A 24,058-nucleotide genomic window follows, 5' to 3' on the forward strand; every position below is an offset into this window, starting at 1 on the left:
TAGCAAATTTCACAAGGAGATTTCAAATAATGTTTTCACCATGGCTGTCCTTAGGGCTACTAAAGTAGTTTAACATCCCGAACAAAGCTTATTAAGGAATCTTTCAGAACATATTTTCACGAAGAATAAGAATAAAACACAATAAAACTGCAGTAAAAAGCATTTTATAATTTTTTTCCTGTAAACACACAGCTTATACCTGGGAAACAGCTTTATAGCTTAGTTATGCTGTGAAATTGTAAACAATCCTTCGAATAGTGCCAATGGCATGAAACCTGAATGGAACTCACATTTTAAAGTAAAATTTAAAGTAAAATCCATCAGAAGGTTGTCCAGAAAAAAAATTGGACACACACAAAAAACCTGCTGTGTGAAAAAGAGACGTGCATACTTAGAAAAAAAAAGTGCATTTCAGATACATTTACCCGCTCTCATTCAGTCATAATTAGGCTGCAAGACTGAATTATGAACTGGTAAACCACAAACTGATCACAAAACATGTTTGTAAAGCTTTAAACAGCAGTGTTATCAGCTTTTACGACTAAACATTTGCAAACAACATTGTACTGCAGAATCTGCGTATCAATTGATTTTGATAAATATGCGCGAGGGAGAGAGAGCAAGACAGCGCTCGGGTGAGTGCGCGCGCGCGGCCGGGGCGCTCTCTCTCTCTCTCTCTCTCTCTCTCTCTCTGCTCGTTCATATGCCCTGTCAAGCGCGCCCTGTTAAACTGGCAGGACTTAAAAGCACATGGAAATGATACACTGAGAGAAGCCAGCTTCCATTGAAAATGAATGACTTCCGATAACTTTGGAAGCTCAAGTCGGTAGCGGTGTGAACGTACAGTTACTCCACTGCCGCTTGGCTCCGCCATCTCGCTGAATGCTGCAGAGACGCTGTGCGGGAAGCACGTGACATAAAACGAGGCCAGCTATTGGCTATTCGCTACTTCTCCTGCTGTACTGGCTGAGTAAAACCTCCGGTGGCTCATTGCTGCCACACTTTGGTCACTGCAGATTTAAATTATGCACGAAATGAGCCGCTTACGGTAAATAAAAGTTATTTAGCAACTAATCGATGACTAAATTAGTTGACAACTATTTTAATAATCGATTTTAATCGATTAAATCGATTAGTTGTTTCAGCTCTACTCAGGGTACACATGATCTCGAATTCGCAGTGAAACTACAGTGAAACCTACGCATTCAAAAACGTTGTCAGTAGCCCACATATCGTTAGCGGCTCCCTGATATATACGTAGAGTTCTCGTGCAGCGAATTCTCAAGTTTATTTACCGGTGTAAACATTTCCTCATTGTGACATCCCTAGACTTTACTGTTACTTTTGATCAATTTAATGTGTCCTTGTTGAATAAAAGTATTCATTACTTTGAGGAAAAAACAACAACTTCTGAAGTGTGAACGGAAGCCTAATGTATTTGACAACAAATGAAAATAATGATAGCAATTGAAACATACATAAAATTGCTAATATTATTAGATAGAGAGAGTAGCATTTAACTAAATACTTTTTTTTTTAATAAAAAATAACTAAAATGCTGCACAGGGACTTTTTAAGCTTGGTTTATTCATAATAAGCATTCAAACAAACAAACTTCATACATTTATTTTCCAATGATCCATGAAAAGTTTAAGTGAGTGTGTCAGTTTGTTCCCTGAACTCTGCAAAGCTGTTTGTGCAAACAGTGTGGCATTAATAAAAATAAAAAGACAACTAAGCACACATATAAAATTATTTATATAATTTTTTTCAGCAGTATTAATTAGATCCACAGAGCCACTCGTGCTGTTTAGGTCTAATGAGCTCACATGACCTTTTGGTTCCCTTCATTTATGATTTTGCTCAATGTTTCCTCATTTCAAAGTTAACTTGGAATTTTAATGTTGCCCTGTGCCCTGATTTCTTTCCACTTTTCTCTACGGCTATGTTTACCCATCATCATCTTTTTAACAAGTGTAGCCTAGTTTTCATCGATGTCTACATTAATGAATTTAAAGATGTTTTCACTTAAGCAGCCATCAGATATTTCTAGCATTGAGCCATTCATTTATGCATATTTAATTTACTTAGCATAACACTAGGCCAAGAAATAAAACTTATTTTCCCCTATTACTTTTGGATCTTGCCATCATTTCTATGTTTATACAATTTTTCTGCAGGCTTCTCAACAGTTTTTTTGAGCATCTACAGAGAACTGGACTTCATTAATAATTAAGTTACAACTTACAAGCATACTGGGCCAGGGATAAAGAAGCTAAATAAAATTCAAACCAACTATTGGCCCAGAGGTGTAAACATCAGCCTCATTAAAGATTTCACAGGTTGCAAATGGACTTGTGAAGTAGCAACAAGCAAATGCCTTTTAACCCTCACATGAGTTAATCCAGAGTTTTAATGCACACTTTCAGGGCTCTGCTCTGATAATGTCACCCGAGAAGCGGATAAGTAAAAGGAGCAATTATGAACTGTTCCAAGGACAGCATAATGGCCAGAAACCTGTGGTATTCTCAGAAGCCGAAACTCACTCGCAATGATCTCACTGGCACGGAAAGTCATCTCTGCATCTGCCGTTTTGACGCTCAGTATCGATTTTGAGGCTCCTCTCAAAGCGACTCTCTTCTCGGGATCAATGGATATGTAATTTGAGAGAAGCTTCTCCAGCTCTAATGAAAAACTTTGCAAAATACTTGTGGTGCAGATGTCCCTAAAGGCTGGTACAGATTAAAGGGGAAAAGATTCTCTTCTAATCAGCTGGCTTTTAACTCCCTCCTCTAGATCTTAAAGGAGCAGCACTTAGCCTAACATTTACATTATAAAGTCATGGGCATTTAAACTATTGCCTATGTGTTGCAGTTTTGCCAACATGTTAAATGGATTGATGATGGAGCCCTCATTGTTGTGACCTGATGTTTTCTGTTTGGTTTTATTCCAGTGCCCCTCATCACTGCAAAAGGAGATGATGTGGAGAGTCACCAAAAGGTAAGGGTTGACGGCATGTGACAGCAGTTTGATTTTAAATGGCAGATCTGTAATCTCCTGTTGTTTGCTTATCATACATGGCTCAAGACCTTTGTACAGGTTTTGTATCTCCAGCACCAGAAATGCAAGCTACAGCTATCATTTTTTTCTGCTGAAAGTGCACCAATTAAAGCCAAGCATATATATAAGTTTTCCACAGCATGCATGATGATTTTTATCATAAGCTTGTTCTTTGTAAGCTTAATTTTAAAGTGGCCTGTCAATATTATAGTAGACATTTTTACATAAATAATTGCATTTTGCGACAATTAGGGTTGCGCAATATTGGGATAAAAAACTTGACAATGCAATATTGTGATTTTCTGCAATATGGAAAACATACAAGAAGTTTCACCACATGAATTGAATAACTCCATTTGAAAATTATTTATTCTAAAATGATTGAAGTGATTTTGTTAGGGAGTGCATCGGCATAGAAAAAAGAGCAGAAAAATGACTTTTTGTGTACGTATGTGTGCGGAAAGGAGGGGTTTAGACAGACTGGATCATTGGACGATTCGTTTGAGAATCATTGAAAAATGTGGTGATGTGCAATGTATATTATGAGAAAATGTAACTTTTTTGACATTTGATGCATTTAAACCCGTTGTAGGAGACCTCCAAAACAAAATTAGGAACCTTTAAAATAGCACAATGGGGCACTTTAAATCACAGCCTGCGCAATTTGACAATGGCAGTAAGCCATATCACAATATTGATTTTATATATATATATATATATATATATATATATATATATATATATATATATATATCGTGCAGCTCTATTGTGCATGACTGTTAATTCCCTATGATGTTTTTACAGATTTCAGATTTGATTATTAGCATATTTCAAAAATTACATTTACATTTATGCATTATCCAAAGCGACTTGCATTGCATTCAAGTTCAAATATATTTGATCAGTCTATGAACTTGGCGTTGCTACTGTAGCTCTTTGCTCTACTGGAACGGTCTTATGCAAATTATGAAAACCACCAATATGTCAGTCAATTAAAAAGCAGTGGTTATGCTTTGGTCAAATCCCATTGTAATGTCCATATTCTAGAGTTGAAAGGGTTGCAAACAGAAAGAAAAAGTCAATTTATCAGTTATCTGCCATAACATGCTGTTTATTATCGGTTATTATTGGTGCATCCCTGAGGTAATTTAGCCTCTGCATTTTAATCAATACGTGTTTCTTATTTGGTTCCAGATCCATCTTCAACTTGTCAGGCTGTGTCGTTGTCTTGCAATAAGCATTACATTGAGTTTGTCTAACTCTAAGGGACTTTGACGGGGGCCTTCACAGCTGAAATGCTGCGCATATGATCCTCGCTGCAAGTGACATTTTTCTCTTTTATTGCGTCAACCGTTTCTGCTTTCCGCCGATAGGTTTCACAGTTAATGCATTCATTTTCTGGTGTAGCTTTTGTTGAGTTTTAACCAGAAAGGCCACTGACATTCTGGGTCAGGAGAGGGAACAAAGGACAGAGAGCAAGAGGAAGCGAATACATTAGAACGCATAGGACGCTTTAATATGCTTGTATTTAGACCTTGGACAGGGTTCAGATGTGCTTGTACATCTGGGTTTTTTAGCAATTTTCCATTTCTTTGTTGATATTTCCTTCTCCTTTTTACAATCGATGAAATTAAAAGTAAAATAGTACAGTTTGTTAATGTTACCCTCACTATGGTCGAGGTTCACACGGTTGATTGAGTGTAAAAGTGGACATTTTGATGAACAGATCTCTCTAGGTCCTTTCAGACGCATGGAGAGGAGAAGAAATAGACATGAAATAGTGAAGATGCCTCTCTTGATATGCACAGCAGGATGACAGGATGGAAAATTGTGCAGTCCCTCCTACTGTTAAATCAATGCTCTTCAAAGACAGCACATCCTTGTGCTCCTGGGGTGAGAGGATTGACTGGTTCCAATCAAGGATCCAAATGAATGTTGCTGTTGCTGTCATTGAAGTTTATCTTTTTCTGCCATTTCTTTTTGTGCGTTTAGTAGGACTGTCATTCGCCTACAGTACCGGTTAAATGATTGAAAACATTAGGCTACTATTTTTAATGGTTTTGAAAGATGTCTCTTATGCTCATCAAGCCTGCATTTATTTAATAAAAAAATAAAAATACAGAATACAGAAAAAAACATTAAGATTGTGAAATATTACTACAATTTGAAATAAAGATTTATGTGATGGTAAAGCTGAATTTTCAGCATTGTTACTCCAGTCTTCAGTCACATGATCCCTCAGAAATCATTCTAATATGCTGATTTGAAACAAGCAAATTATCAATGTTGGAAACTGTTGTGCTGCTTAATATATATATATATATATATATATATATATATCTCAAAACATTTCAGTTCATCACAGAAATAAATTATATTTTAATATATTAAAACCTTTATTTTAAAGAGTAATAATATTTCACAATTTTTCTCTCTTTTTTTCTGTATTTTTGATTAAATAAATGTAGGCTTGATGAGCATAAGAGAGTTCTTTCAAAAACATAAAAAATAGTAATGTTTCTAAACTTTTTACCGGTACTGTACAGTGAATCGTATATAATAAAAGTAGTTACATGATGTTGTAATTAAATAAATCACAATTGAATGTGTATATCAATATTTGCTAATACATAATTAAATGACATTCAAAGCATTAATAAGAATAACATAAAAATGCGTCCGTAAAACCCCACTGGACCTCTAGCTTGAAAAATCGTCAATGCAAGTGAATGTGAGAAAATAATTATTTTCTGGTCCCGTTTGAATTGTGTCATGAATGTGAACATATGTTGTCTGTGAATTTTTTCTATAATTTTTCATGTTACGAGTTTGACAGTATATTGTATGATTCTTTGGCTAGCAATTGTGGAAAAGACATAACGAGAAAGACTACATGTCGCCTATGTGACGTCACCCCCCATAACACATTTTCCCTCCACTTGTCAAATCACGGCGCTAATGCTGCGATAATCTATGGAGACAGATCGAGATGCCTGTGTGTTTTGTACCCAAATGTCACCATTCAAACAAAATGGGCTGTTCTTTCTTCAGATTCTCGTCTGATGTAAAAACTATTTGTAGTCCACAAAGTGCTCTCACACAAAGTCTAACCGTATCAAACTTCTACCCGCTAAATTTTAGCATTCTTCACACGAAAAATTATATTAAAAATTCACAGACAACATATGTTCACATTCATGGCAAAATTCAAACGGGACCAGAAAATAATTATTTTCTCACATTCACTTGCATTGACGATTTTTCAACCTAGAGGTCCAGCAGTGGGGTTAGCGGAAGGGGCGGGACTTACCAGCTCTATATTGACTCAATATATAGATTTTTTTGTATTTCCATATCATTGAACATAGACCTATCATGAGTGTTAGATAAGCATTTGTTCTGTAGCATCTTGCACCAAAATGCTGAATATTTTACACTTTTTTTTTTTTTTTTTAGTTTTGATTTTGGCTTTGTGTCAAGTTAAAAACCAAAATCAATGCTGTTGATTCTGTTTTATTATTTTGCAGACCTAACAGCTGTTTTTTAATCACAAGAGCGTGTTATGTGTGTAACAGGCTCTGTAATCTCATTCCATGCTGAATATTCTCAGTCAGGAGATATGTTTAAATACATTGGTTCATTTGAACATACAGTACTGTGCAAAAGTCTTAGGCATGTTAATACCCCCCTAATAATACCCCCTAATAATGTAGTGCAGGGGTGTCAAACTCAGTACCTGGAGGGCCACAGCCTTGCAGAGTTTAGCTTCAACCCTAATTAAACACACCTGATCAGCTAATCAAGTCCTTTAGGCTTATTTGAAAACTGCAGACCGTGTGTGTGTTGAAGCAGGTTTGGAACAAAACTGTGTAGGGCTGTGGCCCTCCAGGAACTGAGTTTGACACCTGTGCTGTAGTGTGTCAGTAGGAAATATCAGTTTACATTTCCAAACATTCTTTTTGCCATTAATTGTAATAATCCAGTGAGATTTGTGTATGCACAAGGAGTCTGACAAAAGCCGGTATGATCTGATCTCACCATCATCGAGTCCGTCTGTGATTACATGAAGAAACAGAAAAAACTGAGACAGACTAAATCCAGAAGAACTGCGGGAACGTCTCCAAGATGCTTGAAAAAACCTTCAAGGTCTATGTCCCTTCCCTTCAGGGTTTCTCTGTAGATTGCTGCAGTCCCTCCGCCTCTTTTTCCGTTTCTAGTTGAAAATGAATAAGTAAAGTCGGGAGGACAGGTCTCAATCAGAGAGTTTTGTGTTTACGTCCAGTACCTTAGCTCCGGGAAAACAGTGCACTGCTGCTTTACTTCCGTGGGAATTGAGTGAAAGTCCCCGGATGATAGAATCACCGATCACCACCGTAGAGACAGGCGATGGCAGTGTACTCACCACGACACTGTTGCAAAGCATGTTGCACAAAGTCCTTTTCGAGGCTTCTTTCAGGTGTTAGGAGGTTTTTATTATAAAGATATCCTAGTTACAGGTTAGGTGCTTTACAAAATCAGATTACTTTATGGAAGTTTTCTCCATAATATTAGAAATTAGATATTTTTTTCTTCCATACAGTGGAAGTCATTGGGGACCAATGTTGTAAATTTGTACCCTATTAACTTTCATTATATGGACAAAAACGGTTCTCATTGTATTGTTGTATTCTTCTTCAGAATGTAATTTTTTTTGTGTTTCCGGATGTAATTTTGGGGAATTTTTTGGTAAACTCCCTTTAAAGACCCATAAGTCTTGGGAGACCCTAAAGACCCCCTACATTTTCATTTATTTACAAGCAAGGTCACTAGGCCTATGCGGTACACATGACACCATGTTTGTACAGGACAGTGGCTGCATGCAAATTATGATGTTGGGCTTTACACTTGTCCTTGATCTTGGATACAGGACAGGGATTACAGTTTGGCTTGAAATATGGAAAATAATCTACAACCTACAAGTCATGTGATTTACAACACATCCAAGGCCTCATAAAAGATACACCAAGGTGCCGGTTTCATCTTCAGCTTTTTAGTCTTGCATGACCTTTGCTGTCGACCTTTTTCTCAATAACCGGCCACATTGGTCATGCAGCTCGAGGAGAGGCGCTGGACTCGGAATCTCAATGGCTCGGGGAACAGAGGCCAAATGAGATTCAACTGGTCACTGGTGTGTGCTGGAATACTCTAGTCTACCATATATCACAAGGACAGAGAGAGCGAACCAACCTTGGTCTGTGTATGGAAAAATGAAAGGCGGGTACAATCAAGGATTTTTCTGAAGATTTCCTTGATTGAATTGCTCTGGAAGCCAAGCACACACATTAAACCCAACTCCAATTAAGCTCGGCCCTGTAATTTCAAGCAGCTTTTCCCATGTGAATTGACTGGTGACTCATTTTTACCTCTTCAAACAGGTTCAGTCCTGTCAGTGCTATAGCTGAAGGATATCGAGAGCCAGCTGGCAAATGTCACTCAAGCTAGCTACTTGCATTCTCTGCGTGTTTGTATTGGCAGTTCTAGACTTTGCCATTTGTGCCAAACTGTCCTTTCTGAAGATTTCGCAGAATCTCGCAAAAGAGTGTTTTTAACGCACTTCTGGGCTTACATGGTTCCTTCTCTTGCAGGAGGATGAGAAATGGCAATCATGAGGGATTATCATTAGACTCGTTCCTCAGATCAGGGACAAACAGGCTCCTCCAATGAGTTTTGTGACAACAATTCCTTAAACTTCAGGATATATATGGGACAGGATGGGAAGTTAAATCTTTCTCTGCCATTGGCCATTGAATAGTAATTGGTTCATTGACAGTTGTACCACTGGCGAAAGAGGCTCCCGGCAGCCCTGAGATGCCACAGTGTGTAGAGTTTATGATGTTCTCGTATGACCTTGTGAAGCAAGAAAAAAGATTTTCTGAGTCCCACATGTCTTGTGCTTTTTATTTGATATTCTTAGCAATGCCCACATGCAGCCATTCTCTTCTGGTGCATTGTTTTTGTCTCTGATAACCCCGTGTTGGTGGGTTGAGTTTGTCCTTCATTCTCTTTCAGTTTTGTCTGTTGACTATAATTTTCTTTATTTTGTGTTTAAAGAACAAACCTTCCTCTGAGTTCTTTTAGGGACGTCCTTACTGGTAAAAAATAAATGGTAAATAAATAGTATTAAATACTAATATGTAGTTTTAATCATATTTTGAATTGGCTTTTATTTATTTTTTTATTTTCAGCTTTCATTTTAGTTTAGTTTTAGTACTTTTATGTGCTTTTTTAATTTCTATTTTTTTAAACATTTAACTTTATATTCGCTTTAATTTAACTTTAAATTTCAGTTTTAGTAATTTTAGTAAATTAGTTACTTAAACTTAACATCCCTAAGGCAGCATTTCTATATTATCTAATATTAATATTTTAATATTTTAAGTCAGCTTTATTTCAGTTAACAAAAATGTTTTTTTTAACAATTTTAGTCATGGTCCATCCAATTGGCCCAGTGATGGTGTCCAATGGTGTGGTTGAAGGTTTCCTGCATGTTCTGTCTTTTTGGTGCAGAAAGTAATTAAATTCCATTTAAACTTGTATTAGCCTACTTCATTTTGTCATGACCTCGAATTCAGGCTGGAATGCCAATTGATTATTTGCCATTTATATAATCATTTATGTAGACATTTGATTATTCTATTTAACTCTATTTAACTCGGCTTCAAAGCATGATATGCTAAAGACCGCCCTCACATTGATGTTATTGATTACAAGGTAGTTTGTGATGTCAGAAGTGCCGTCAATTTCATATCACATTTTTGAGTCCTGTCATTTTTTTCACTGCAGTTTTAAGGAAAAAATACTCAGAAATGGTGTTTATTTATGAATTTGCACATGGTTTGTCTTAAAGCATATTTAAAACACCAAATAGACACAACATTAAAAGCATGATTTTTCACCACAGGGGGTCTAAGCTGCCCATGCTCGCAATTAATTAAATAGTAGTACCATAATCAGAGGTTATGGCTAGTACTATAAAGTATTTTTGTCTGCCAATACCAAATAATACAATACAATACAAAACATCAAATGCTCAGAAATAAAGAGTAAAGGTGCATATCTGACATCTGAAAGATACATAATGCTGAGTGTATAGAAGACTCTCTGCATTACTGGATAATCTGGCTACAGAATCAGAGCCTTTTGCAACATTTAAATACCCAGACCAAGACAAAACATCCTCCAAATGGAGGAATGAATTAACAATTGAAATTTGCATTAATCAAGATCCCAGACCTGGGTCAGAGCATGTGAGTGGACTGGAATAATATTTCCTTTCTGAAGATTCCACTCCGCTCGCTGAGTCCGCTCAGGGCCGCTCACTCAAACCAGAATAATCTTTGTGATATGCTGGTTCGAGAATATGTGAAATAAGCAATAGGTCTAAGGTTATGGAGTTCAAATATTGTTTTAATGAAGTTGTGAACCTTATACATACTTAGCCTAAATGCACACTTAAACATCAAAATTAAGAACGAAGGAGAAGAAATTGAAAGGAAGTGTGAAGGAACTGAGTTTGCAAAGATTCATATATACTAACAGCGAAGTTCTTTATCGTTTTTCACTTATGGATTAAAAGTTTGAAATACCTTTGCAGCGCTACTGTTAACAAACATCCCGCAGCCACATTGATGAGAGCTGTTACTGTAATTGAGACATTTATGCAAGCGTTACAAACAAAAGGACGTCTATAGTACAGAGAAATTTAATGAACGGGATTTGAGCAAATATCGTTTTACCGGTAAGCGTGAGCGGTGCATGAGTGGAGCGTTCGCTCGGGCCGTGAGTGATTGAGCAAAACGCTTTGGCATAGTGCCGAATATTAAGCAGACCGTCACACCACTTTGCTCACATGCTCTGAACTGGGTAGTTTACACCTTTTTGGGGACAGAAGGTAATTTACATTGAAGACCCTGGGAAGCATCTCAAAACTCTCTAACTTGTATTACCTTTTGGTCTATTTCACTGGACATGAGACCATTGTACCAGTGACACTGAGACATTTCAAATGATAACGAACATGACTGTTAATTCAATTAAATTGACATAGAAGACTATATTTTTTTATATAATCATTCTGAGTGAACTGAGTAAAGGGAAGAATGGGCATAGGAAAGAAAATGGGGGAGAATGAACCAATGTTGAAGGAAGGACAAGAGGGAAAGAAGCTTTTCCACATCTTCACTCTGTTGGGTGTGGTGAAAAATGCCTGTATGTGTCCGCATTGTCTGTATCTCAGGAGATCAAAGTATCTGATGTTCTTTCAACCTTACAACACTGGGAATGAACAGCACTTTTCAGATTATAACTAATTATAAAAGCCCTGATATACTTCAAGTGAAATTGAAGAATGACCTGATGTGAAACAAAATGAGGCCAAACAGCTTACCAAAACAAACTTTCTGGAAAAGTTTTCTCTTGCTAGTTAACACCTTTGTACTACCATTGGTTCGTGGCGATTACGTAGTAGGTAGGTGTGCACTGAATCTCCTCCTCCCTTGATGTGGAAATCTTCTCTGGTTCATTTCTTCTGTTCAGTCTGTTGAGGTCGGACGTCCTCGAGTGAAAACATGAACACATTGGAGAGCCGCTTTATAGTACAAAGTGAAGTTGTAATTCTGATTAAATGAGACACTGGCACTGTTTTTCATGTTTAATACTGTAAAGCTGCTTGCTTTTAAGCAATCTATTGTATAAAGTGATATATAAATAAACGTCACATGATGTGCCTTTACAAGACTGCCGAAATGCAGAGCTTGTGCAAACATATCACAATGCTATGATCAGATTTTTATGCTTTATTTAAATAAATGCTTGCTGTTCTCTGATTTTTGTTGTGTGTTTATTTTGTTATTGAGAGGAAAGCGTTCAGCACATATTTATATATTCATCTAAACTCCGCTCTTAGCAGTGTGGGTGGCTTCGGGATGTTTGCTAACAGTATATCGCTGCTATGTAACTTCTTTTTACCCCTAAGCGAAGAACGAAAAAGAACTTGCTGTGAGTATATCAGGGTCTTAACTGAAGCCTATCCCTAAAAGATAACATCTTTAAATTTGAAGTTGATTAATAATAAATTAAATTAATTAATAAACAATTATTAGACAATTTATTACACTTTATTTATGTATTAATGGGGACAATTTAAAAGTCCCCATTTAGACATATGTGTATGGAAGTAAAATAATGTCAAATGTTTTTGAAACAAAAAGCCTGTTGAATTGCACTACTTGAAAAAAAATAGGCATTGCATTAATCATGCTTGCATTTTAATGCATTGTATTTTTAGGGCTTGCATTTTTATGGGCTGAAATTCAACATGGTTGAATATTTAAGATGTGAATATTTCAATTAAAAACATTTCAAACACATTTTCATTATTAAAAATTCAATAATCCATATTCACCTTTCATATTTCACTTCCAAAATATTCAAACTGTTTAAAAATACAACCTATAATATTCAACAGGCAATTTTCGGTCCATTTTATTTCGCTTTGCAAAATTCGCTTCCACAAATTCAGTGGTTCAAATTCGACAGTAAATTCAACGGAACTGCAGGAAAAGCAATAGACTACCGAGATACTCTCCATCTGCTGTTAGTCGACCTCACCAGCAGGGGGTGCAAAAGCGCTTGTTGTTGACGAAGACAGAGCAACAGTTAGAGCAAGCCATTCATTCATAAAACTCATTTAACAGCAATGCAAGTGTATTTGTGATTATTATGACGGCGGTTTTATGTTAAATTCAGTGTCTTCACGGTTACTCTCCCTGTGTAGCCTACAAGCATCTTTCTCTACCGTGAACAAGATTATAATGTTATTCCCCGATGCGGATATACAGATCCAATATTACATTTTTGAGATTGACATATATTTCTCTTGGTTGTTTAGTTGCCTTAACTTTATATTGTGGCGATGTGCTGCATGCAGGCTATTAGGGTTTCCCTCAATACTTAAGGATTCCCCTGCTGGACATAAACGCTTAACGTATAGCTTAATGGACTAATTACAGTGATATAAAAGACCAAACTCGCAGGCAAGCAGATTGACTCAGAATAACGCGCAAAGTTTAATGCTGAGCGTTTCCCCAGTGATAGACTGGCATTGACGTTGGACATTCGCACATTTAGGGACCGTCTCTAAAGTGTATACTACTTTGGTATGTACGTTCCTAACTTCAATATCATTTGAATAGAACGACTTACAGTCATAAAACCAACTGTAAAGTGTTCATGTAGTGTCAGGCATAATGCGCACCCTTTGGATTTTTGATATTTATTCAAATAAATTAAAGTTTGCTATTGAAGTTAGAAACGTGTATGCCAATGTTTTATGCAACTTTTGAGACGGTCCCTAAATGTGCGAATGTCCAATGTTAAGCCAATTTTACATTTATTAGGCTACATTTGGTCATTTATTTAGCAGACGCTTTTATCCAAAGCGATTTACAGTTAAACTAACAATAGGAGGACAACAATATCCAAGTGCTATGACTCTTCCCAGTTTAAGCTAATGCAATACACGTAGGCATAGCCTATTATATATATAGGCTATATGTAACCCAGGTTACCAGTGGACAGAGACAAAATGCACTTCAAATTAAACAGAGTTAAAGTATGAAAGATCATACTTTCAGATCAAATATAAGACTGCAAACAAATTAATTAAGTATATAGAAATGGATAAATATAAAATATTGAATGTTATAAATATGTCCAATAGCGTTATCTCCCTTTACATAAGCCTCCAATGAGATCGCATTTTAAGTGACGTCATGGAAAATTCCGCTATCGCGGCACTTTTAGAGAGCAGCGCCTTCTAGAACTTTCTTTTTCTCCGTGACCCTCTGACGCGAGCAGACGCTTGTTTTGCTCCGGGAGATTTGAAGCTCCGATTGAGTCGAGAATTGACGTAAGAGTTGTATAAATGCTTCTAAATCATTTATATGATGACGATGTAAAAATAAGTTGCAGTAAAATGAGTTGAAGTGTTATGTTTGTTCACGTTATGTGTTGACCGCATGTCAATGACGCAATATTAGCACTAGTTTAAAGCTAATATACTGTGTATGTATATTTATCCCTAACGAAGGATTCAGAGAGGAGCAGTTTATGCTCAAATGACATTTTGAGAACGTGTTTCATCTGGAACTTCCCTGGTTCTTTCGATGTACATGTAAACGAGTTCCTTGGTGAGTTAATATAGTTTCACTAAATTCAATATTGTTCAATAAGGTTCATTAAGGATCATATTAAGTGTGTTACATCAAATAATTGTTTATTTGTTGCAGTATTAATGGCAAATACAGCCTTAAGTGTAAAATGAAAGATGTAATTAGGCCATTTATGTGAAATGCCATGAAATGCAATGTGTGTGTGTTAAATAAGATGCAAGCAAGTATGCAAACAAAATGTATTTATTGCACAGAAATTTATTGCATACAGACAATTTATTGTACAGATTCCTATAAATGAACATTAATTGCTGTGTTTTATGAGAGTTGTGTATAATCTGAATTGATTTGTATATAGTGTCAAATGCTAATTGTTTTTTTTTGGCCTTGTGTCTTCAAGGCCAGGTTTTTTTGTTCTTCTGCTTTTGTTTCCACGTGAGTGCTGTGATGTCCAGCTGATGAGTGTGATCCATTCTGCATGTGAATCGAACGAAGTGTGAATCATTCCTGAATTGTGGATTGTCTCAACTCTTCCTGTGTGCGTAACGGTGGGGTTGGACTGGCGAGCCGCCCATTTAGCGAATCCTTTGATTTCCCTGTGAAAGAGAAAACTTGCTCATCTTTGAACGGTAGGATTAGAACCACACATCAAATTATTCTGTTCTATCCAGAGCAGAATAGGACGACTGAATTAAGTGCCTCACGAACTTTTGGACTGAGTTTACGAACTGATCTGTTCATTGAGAAACATCCAACTTTTGGACTTTCTGAGTATTTACATTCAAGAGTGAATGAAATTTTGTTTTTTTTTATTTGTTTCATTTTCTATTGTTTTCCTTACGCCTGTGTGAGGTTATATGGGTCCATGTTCAACAAATTGATTAATCATTACAATCTAACAACAAGGTGAAAAGAAAGAACATATTCAGTAAATTCAAACTTTTCCTTACCTCATCCTTTTGTTGAGTATTCACTGCTGCTGTATCATCTCTCTCCCCGGACGAACCTAATCTTTTGAGCCCACTGGTCCGTTTATAAAGTTGACACAAATTTATCACGTGTACGGGTTACAAGTGAAAGTGGCGAGTGCCAGCCAGGAGAGAGATTGGCCTGCAGCAATAGTGACAATATAAATATATTATTAATTATTTATATACTCAGCAGAATATTGACAACATGGATATTGTAAAAAGAGAGAATATAGATGTCTCAAATGCCGTAATAGTCAGCGGCTTAACATTAACTGAAACAGATCAGGACTTAGAAGCATGGTTGTTGAGATATGGCAGCATTAGTCGTAACCTTCTCATTGATGACCCAAACTCCGAATTCCATCAACATGCCATTATAGAGTTTACTTATAGCTCCGCTATGAAAACACTAATGCCCCTTCTGCCCGTAACAATGGTCAGTACATCAAACCCAGATACAACTTTCATAGTACGTGCCTTAAGCCATGTCTACACTCAAGTAGCTAGTGACAGTGCCACTAAGCTGTATTTCGAAGAACTACAAACTATTGCTAGCGCTAGTGGAAAGTCAATTGAAGAAGTGCTCCAGGAGGAGTTAAAGAGGATGAAAGCTGGCTGTTCTGTTGCTGAGCCCTTATCTGCTTCAGGTGAAAGAGTTAACTATCCACATGTTGCAGACTCTCAAACTCGTGATAGCAGCACCACCAGCTCACTGGATGGACCGTCGTCCCCAGCCAAATTACAGAGAGTGACCACAGAACAAGTAGCCCCTCCCTCAAATGAATCTGAGACATCACAAAACCTGTCCAAGGAAAGACCCAGCAGTAGAACTAGCCATCCTGCACCTACAGTGTTACCCCATCCAGTACTTACAATGGACATGATTGATCCACCCAGCGTGCAAAAAGTTGTAGTTGAACACATCGTCAGAACCAACGACACTGCTACATTACAACCTACCTCTTTCCGTCTCAGGTCTTTCTCTGGGAAAGTTCCTAGGCCAGTAAACGAGCCAGACTTCGACACATGGCGGGCAAGTGTTCAATTTCTTTTAGATGATCCCTCCATTTCGGACTTGTCTCGCACAAGGAGAATACTTGATAGTCTGCTCCCCCCGGCAGCTGATGTCATTAAACATGTGAGTCCCCAGTCTTTACCTTCAGTTTACTTGGAGTTACTAGAGTCAGTTTACGGATCCGTGGAGGATGGAGATGAGCTGTTAGCAAAATTCATGACCATGCTACAGAACCCAGGGGAGAAGCCCTCCAGTTATTTGCACCGGTTGCAAGTTATGTTGAGCACTACTGTAAGGAGAGGTGGCATTGCGGAGAGTGAGCAAAACCGCTGTCTGATAAAGCAGTTCTGTCGTGGATGCTGGGATAATGGGTTAATTTCCAGCTTACAGCTAGAGAAGAAAAAGATCCACCCACCTTCTTTTGCAGAGATGGTAGTGCAAATTCGCACAGAAGAAGACCGACAAGCCTCAAAAGAAGACAGGATGAGAAATCATTTTGGATTGAACAAACAGAGTAATGCCCCCAAAATGAGAACTGCTACTCATCAAATGTCAACATACTCCCATGATGCAGTTGGTGGAGCAGCTGAAGAGGTGGATACTATGAGGGTTCAAATATCTGAAATTAATGCTCAGGTTGCTGCTATGCAAACCTCAACTTACCAGAAGTGCAAGCCTGATTATTCCAAAAATTCTGAATTGATCCAGCTAAAGAAAGAGCTAGTAGAACTACAAGCAGAAGTAGAGGCTATGAGAACATCCATTTCTGGTAAAATGCCAAAAGAAACCCCAGCAGCTAAGGAAATAGCGGGACTGAAGAAGCAAGTGGCAGAGTTAAAGGCTCAGTTGTCAGCCCCTGACATACCACAACATCGGTCAGGCAAGACTGCAAAATTCCAGCATAGGCAAACTGAGAGGGATGAGAACAACCAATTCAGAAGTGGTTCAGTGACGTTCACTCGTCCTCGTCCTGGATACTGTTTTAGATGTGGTGAGGAGGGACACCTTGCCATCAACTGCGAAAATGAACCGAACCCTTCTAAGGTAGATGAGAAGAGGCGCCAGTTGAGAGAAAAACAAGCCCAGTGGGACCTAAAGAACCAAACCACTACTACTCAGTTAAACACCAGGCAGTCTCTGTAGCAGGGCATATGGAGACTTGGACAAAGCATCATTGCCCTAAAAACCAACTGCCAAAGGGACTAATTGGAATGAAATGTACTGCCCAAATCTATGTTGACGAAATCAAAGTGAACTGCCTTTTAGACACTGGTTCCCAGGTGACTACAATCCCCTTCTCATTTTACAAAAATAATTTGTCTCATTACCCCATGAAACCCCTGGAGTCTTTGCTGGAAGTGGAGGGAGCCAATGGACAATCCGTGCCTTACCTTGGGTATGTGGAGTTAACTTTAATGTTTCCCAAAGAGTTCCTAGGAACAGATACTGAGGTTACCACACTAGCACTGGTGGTTCCAGATTTGGTAAATGTACCACAAGTCCTCATCGGTACAAATACCTTGGATGTGCTTTACTCCAGTTACGTTCAAAAAGAGACTGTCAGCCCCAAATCAGCTTCTAAAGGGTACGCAGCTGTACTGAAGACACTTGATGTGAGGCATCGACAATCATGTGCCAAAACCCTTGGGTGCGTGACATTAAAAGGGGCAGTCCCTGAAACAGTGCCAGCAGGATGCACTACTGTTCTTGATGGAGCTGTCTGTCTGAATTACCTTCCAGCAGAAACACTGACTGTTATAAGTCCTCCCACCATATCTTCTCTGCCAAGTGGTCTTTTAGTTGCTAGTGGATTGCACGCCTTACCTGTGAAACGTTTCTTCTCCTTGCCTGTGGTAGTCAAGAATGAAACCCAGACTAACATAGTAATCCCTCCCCGGTCTGTGATTGCAGAAATGCATGCTGTCCAGCAGGTGATAAACAAGCCATTAACAAGTGATGTTTCTGAAACACCAGAAAGTCCTCAGATAACTCTCGATTTTGGAGACTCCCCACTTCCCTCCGAATGGAAAGAACGGATATCAGCCTTGTTAAACTCTATGCCTGAAGTTTTTGCTTTGAAGGAAATGGATTATGGACACACTGATAAGGTGAAGCACCGAATTAAACTGAGTGACGAAACTCCTTTCAAGCATAGAGCTCGTCCCATCCACCCACAAGATATTGATGCCGTCAGGAAACATCTACAGGAGTTGTTAGCAGCTGGTATTATACGAGAGTCTGAGTCCCCATTCGCATCCCCCATTGTAGTGGTCCGAAAAAAAGACAACTCAGTGCGGCTATGTATTGACTTTAGGAAGCTAAACTCTCAAACCATACGAGATGCATATGCACTCCCAAACCTGGAGGAAGTGTTCTCCATGTTAACTGGTTCCAAGTGGTTTTCTGTTCTCGATCTAAAATCCGGGTATTACCAGATTGAGATGGATGAAGCGGACAAGCAGAAGACAGCATTCGTATGCCCCCTCGGGTTCTGGGAGTTTAACCGTATGCCGCAAGGGATAACCAATGCGCCAAGCACCTTCCAGCGGCTCATGGAGCGCTGCATGGGTGACTTAAATAGAAGAGAAGTCTTAGTTTTCATCGATGATCTCATCATCTTCTCCGAAACCCTTGAGGAGCATGAGCGCCGACTGATACAAGTCCTAAATCGTCTAAAAGAATACGGATTGAAGCTCTCACCCGAGAAATGCAAATTCTTCCAAACATCTGTGCGCTACTTGGGCCACATTGTCTCCCAGAACGGTGTAGAAACTGACCCATCAAAAATTGAGGCCATTAAAACCTGGCCAAGGCCCCAGAACCTTCGGGAACTAAAATCTTTCTTAGGATTTACAGGATATTACCGTAGATTTGTTAAAGATTTCTCCAAGATTGCAAAGCCGCTCAACAATCTTACAGCTGGCTATCCTCCGGTTCGAAAGGGAAAAAGGAAAGATAAAGATCATACTTACTTTAATCCAAAAGAGTCTCTGTGTGACAGATGGACTACCGAGTGTCAACAGGCATTTGAAAGCCTCGTGGAAAGGTTAACCTCTGCTCCTGTCTTGGGGTACGCAAACCCGTGTCTGCCTTACCTATTGCATACAGATGCTTGTGCTACAGGACTAGGAGCAGCCTTGTATCAAGAACAGCAAGGACACATGAGAGTCATAGCATTTGCCAGCCGTGGATTAACAAAGTGTGAAGCCAAGTATCCTGCCCACAAATTGGAATTTCTGGCTCTCAAATGGGCAATCACCACAAAATTCCATGACTATCTGTATGGGGCAGACTTCACAGCGGTCACTGATAGCAATCCCCTCACCTATGTCCTTACGTCTGCCAAACTAGATGCTACTAGTTATAGATGGTTATCCAGTCTCTCAACCTACAATTTTAAGATCCAATACAGAGCTGGAGCACAAAATCAAGATGCGGACGGATTGTCTCGTCGTCCCAATGGTGAACCATCAGATGATTGGGAATCTAAAAAAGAGCAAGAACGAATCAGACAGTTCACTCTACATCATCTTGGGGATCTTGAAGGCAACACCAAGACAATCTTACCTGAAGTAGTGGAGGCCATCTGTGAAAAACATCAAGTCAATCAATCCCATGATTTTCAGTCTTTCCCTTTGACCTTGGTAGAGTCTCTGAGCATGAATGAAAAGGCATTACCTCCAGAAATCCAGGAAGAAGATGGTCATGGTCTCCCAGAGATGCCTTGCCTGTCTGAAGAGGATCTGATCAGGAAGCAGCGAGCTGACCCTGAAATTAAAGAGGTAATTGAGTACTTGGAGTCTAACAACAAACCTTCAAACTTGAAATTCCACTTACCTGCAGTAACCTTGTGGATGAGACAATGGAACAAACTTGAGCTGAAGAATGGGTTGTTATATCGGAAGAGGATGGACGGAGACAAAGTGTTGAACCAACTGGCTTTACCTGAAGATCTTCGAGGAATTGTACTTACCAGTCTTCATGATGACATGGGGCATCTGGGTCTGGAGCGAACTCTCGATCTTCTCCGTTCCAGATTTTACTGGCCGAAGATGGCGGCTGATGTGGACAAAAAAATCAAAAGGTGCGAGCGCTGTGTTCGTAGGAAGACTCCTCCACAGAAAGCGGCTCCCTTGGTGAATATTCAGACTCATAGGCCATTAGAACTAGTTTGTATGGATTTTCTGTCGCTGGAACCAGACAACAGTAACACCAAGGATATCCTGGTCGTCACAGACCATTTTACCAAGTACTCTGTTGCTATTCCTACCCGTAACCAGAAAGCACAAACAGTTGCTAGATGCCTGTGGGATAATTTCTTTGTCCATTACGGTTTTCCAGAAAAGCTGCTCAGCGATCAGGGGCCAGATTTTGAATCTCATACCATCCAAGAGTTGTGTAGAATTGCTGGCATCCGAAAAGTGAGAACCACCCCCTACCATCCTAGAGGGAACCCGGTGGAACGCTTTAACCGGACCCTCTTACAGATGCTAGGCACCCTGGAGAACAAAAGCAAAGCTCATTGGAAAGATCACGTCAAACCATTGGTGCATGCATATAACTGCACCAGGAGCGATGTAACGGGATACTCACCATATGAGCTAATGTTTGGGAGGCAGCCTCGACTGCCGATCGACCTTGCTTTCGGACTTCATACCAACTTCCCATTTCAGTCCCATTCGCACTATGTGAAATCCCTAAAGAGTAGATTAGAGGAAAGCTACAGAGTTGCTTCTCACAATGCATCCAAAATAGCTGACCGGAACAAAAGACGTTTTGACAGAAATGTAGTTGCCTCTACACTTGAATCAGGTGATCGAGTCCTTGTGCGAAATGTCAGATTGAGAGGGAAACACAAGTTGTCAGATAAATGGGCCTCTGAGATCTATGTGGTAGTCCGGAAAGCAGGTGACATGCCAGTATATACCGTCTGCCCAGAAGGGAAAGATGGACCAGTCCGCACACTACACAGCGATCTGCTACTACCTTGTGGGTTCCTACCCCTGAATGAAATCGAAGGAACAGACCCTCTGAAAGTTAGTCGTAAGCCTAGAACCAGATCCCACTCTGCACGTGAAGCAGTTCCTCAAGAACATCTGAGTGGTCAATCTGAATCAGAGGATGACTCTTATATTGGAAATTCAGGACGCCAATTGGAGTTTAGTACAAAAATTATTTCACCTCCAGAACATCCTATGACCGTAGAGAACTTACCTGAAACTGAGTTTCTCGATTCCCCTGCTGCTGTGGTAGAACCTGTGAAAGAAACCTTACCTGACACTGGAACCCTTCCGGCTGCCGTAGACCTTGTAAAAGAAACCTTACCTGACATCAGACTAGAAGAAGACTCCACAGATAATCAGTCAGAACATGAAGAAGAAAATTGTATACTTGTTCAAGATGGAGACACGGTTGAAGTGGAGAACTGCAGAAGCAAGTGCATTGAAAGTACTGAGCCCCCAGAGTTGTTAGCACCTATGAATGGGAATGTGCTGGAGTTTTCAGGTCGGTCGGACCCTGTGACGGAGGAAACACAGTCCAATGACACAATCTCACCTGCCCAGGATGTTACAAGTAACCAGCCCGTTGCAGATGATGACCTTGGAGCTATTGACCCTAGACGTTCCAAAAGGCAGCGTGGGCCTCCTAACAAATTCCAGTATCATAAACTAGGAAATCCCCTAACACTAGTTATCCAGTCCTTACTGCAAGGGTTAAGTTCTGCACTTACCACTTCCTTGGAAGACTCCACATCCATCAGTGATCAGTCCCTGAATATGTCTAGTGCTTTTCCTATAGTGGTGACAAGTCAACCCCAAGCATGCCCGAGGACGTGCCTGAATTCAGAGGGGGAAAGTGTAACCCAGGTTACCAGTGGACAGAGACAAAATGCACTTCAAATTAAACAGAGTTAAAGTATGAAAGATCATACTTTCAGATCAAATATAAGACTGCAAACAAATTAATTAAGTATATAGAAATGGATAAATATAAAATATTGAATGTTATAAATATGTCCAATAGCGTTATCTCCCTTTACATAAGCCTCCAATGAGATCGCATTTTAAGTGACGTCATGGAAAATTCCGCTATCGCGGCACTTTTAGAGAGCAGCGCCTTCTAGAACTTTCTTTTTCTCCGTGACCCTCTGACGCGAGCAGACGCTTGTTTTGCTCCGGGAGATTTGAAGCTCCGATTGAGTCGAGAATTGACGTAAGAGTTGTATAAATGCTTCTAAATCATTTATATGATGACGATGTAAAAATAAGTTGCAGTAAAATGAGTTGAAGTGTTATGTTTGTTCACGTTATGTGTTGACCGCATGTCAATGACGCAATATTAGCACTAGTTTAAAGCTAATATACTGTGTATGTATATTTATCCCTAACGAAGGATTCAGAGAGGAGCAGTTTATGCTCAAATGACATTTTGAGAACGTGTTTCATCTGGAACTTCCCTGGTTCTTTCGATGTACATGTAAACGAGTTCCTTGGTGAGTTAATATAGTTTCACTAAATTCAATATTGTTCAATAAGGTTCATTAAGGATCATATTAAGTGTGTTACATCAAATAATTGTTTATTTGTTGCAGTATTAATGGCAAATACAGCCTTAAGTGTAAAATGAAAGATGTAATTAGGCCATTTATGTGAAATGCCATGAAATGCAATGTGTGTGTGTTAAATAAGATGCAAGCAAGTATGCAAACAAAATGTATTTATTGCACAGAAATTTATTGCATACAGACAATTTATTGTACAGATTCCTATAAATGAACATTAATTGCTGTGTTTTATGAGAGTTGTGTATAATCTGAATTGATTTGTATATAGTGTCAAATGCTAATTGTTTTTTTTTGGCCTTGTGTCTTCAAGGCCAGGTTTTTTTGTTCTTCTGCTTTTGTTTCCACGTGAGTGCTGTGATGTCCAGCTGATGAGTGTGATCCATTCTGCATGTGAATCGAACGAAGTGTGAATCATTCCTGAATTGTGGATTGTCTCAACTCTTCCTGTGTGCGTAACGGTGGGGTTGGACTGGCGAGCCGCCCATTTAGCGAATCCTTTGATTTCCCTGTGAAAGAGAAAACTTGCTCATCTTTGAACGGTAGGATTAGAACCACACATCAAATTATTCTGTTCTATCCAGAGCAGAATAGGACGACTGAATTAAGTGCCTCACGAACTTTTGGACTGAGTTTACGAACTGATCTGTTCATTGAGAAACATCCAACTTTTGGACTTTCTGAGTATTTACATTCAAGAGTGAATGAAATTTTGTTTTTTTTATTTGTTTCATTTTCTATTGTTTTCCTTACGCCTGTGTGAGGTTATATGGGTCCATGTTCAACAAATTGATTAATCATTACAATCTAACAACAAGGTGAAAAGAAAGAACATATTCAGTAAATTCAAACTTTTCCTTACCTCATCCTTTTGTTGAGTATTCACTGCTGCTGTATCATCTCTCTCCCCGGACGAACCTAATCTTTTGAACCCACTGGTCCGTTTATAAAGTTGACACAAATTTATCACGTGTACGGGTTACATATATATATATATATATATATATATATATATATATATATATATATATATATATATATATATATATATATATATATATATATATATATATATATATATATACATATATACTGTAGAGAGAGAGAGAGAGAGAGAGAGAGAGAGAAAAGAGAAGAGAAAGTGTTAGTATTGATCAAGTGTTGATTTTATGCCAGTATATCACGAAACGCTCAGCATGAAACTTTGCACGTTACGTTCATATTCTTAGTCCATCTAGCC

At 38.8% G+C, this 24,058-nt stretch overlaps 1 protein-coding gene across 2 annotated transcripts in view; it reads left to right on the forward strand.

The window, feature by feature from the left end:
• b3glcta (beta 3-glucosyltransferase a) overlaps nt 1–24,058 on the forward strand; it is a 95,837-nt gene that overhangs the window by 12,182 nt on the left and 59,597 nt on the right. For both annotated transcript variants that reach the window (XM_081371272.1, XM_081371273.1), the window contains exon 2: nt 2,954–3,000. In XM_081371272.1, the coding sequence (XP_081227398.1) occupies nt 2,954–3,000 (47 nt within the window). The remainder of the gene's footprint in view (nt 1–2,953; nt 3,001–24,058) is intronic.

The sequence above is a fragment of the Scardinius erythrophthalmus genome (genome assembly GCF_964197995.2).
Source record: "Scardinius erythrophthalmus genome assembly, chromosome: 7".
Taxonomy (NCBI): Eukaryota; Metazoa; Chordata; class Actinopteri; order Cypriniformes; family Leuciscidae; genus Scardinius; species Scardinius erythrophthalmus.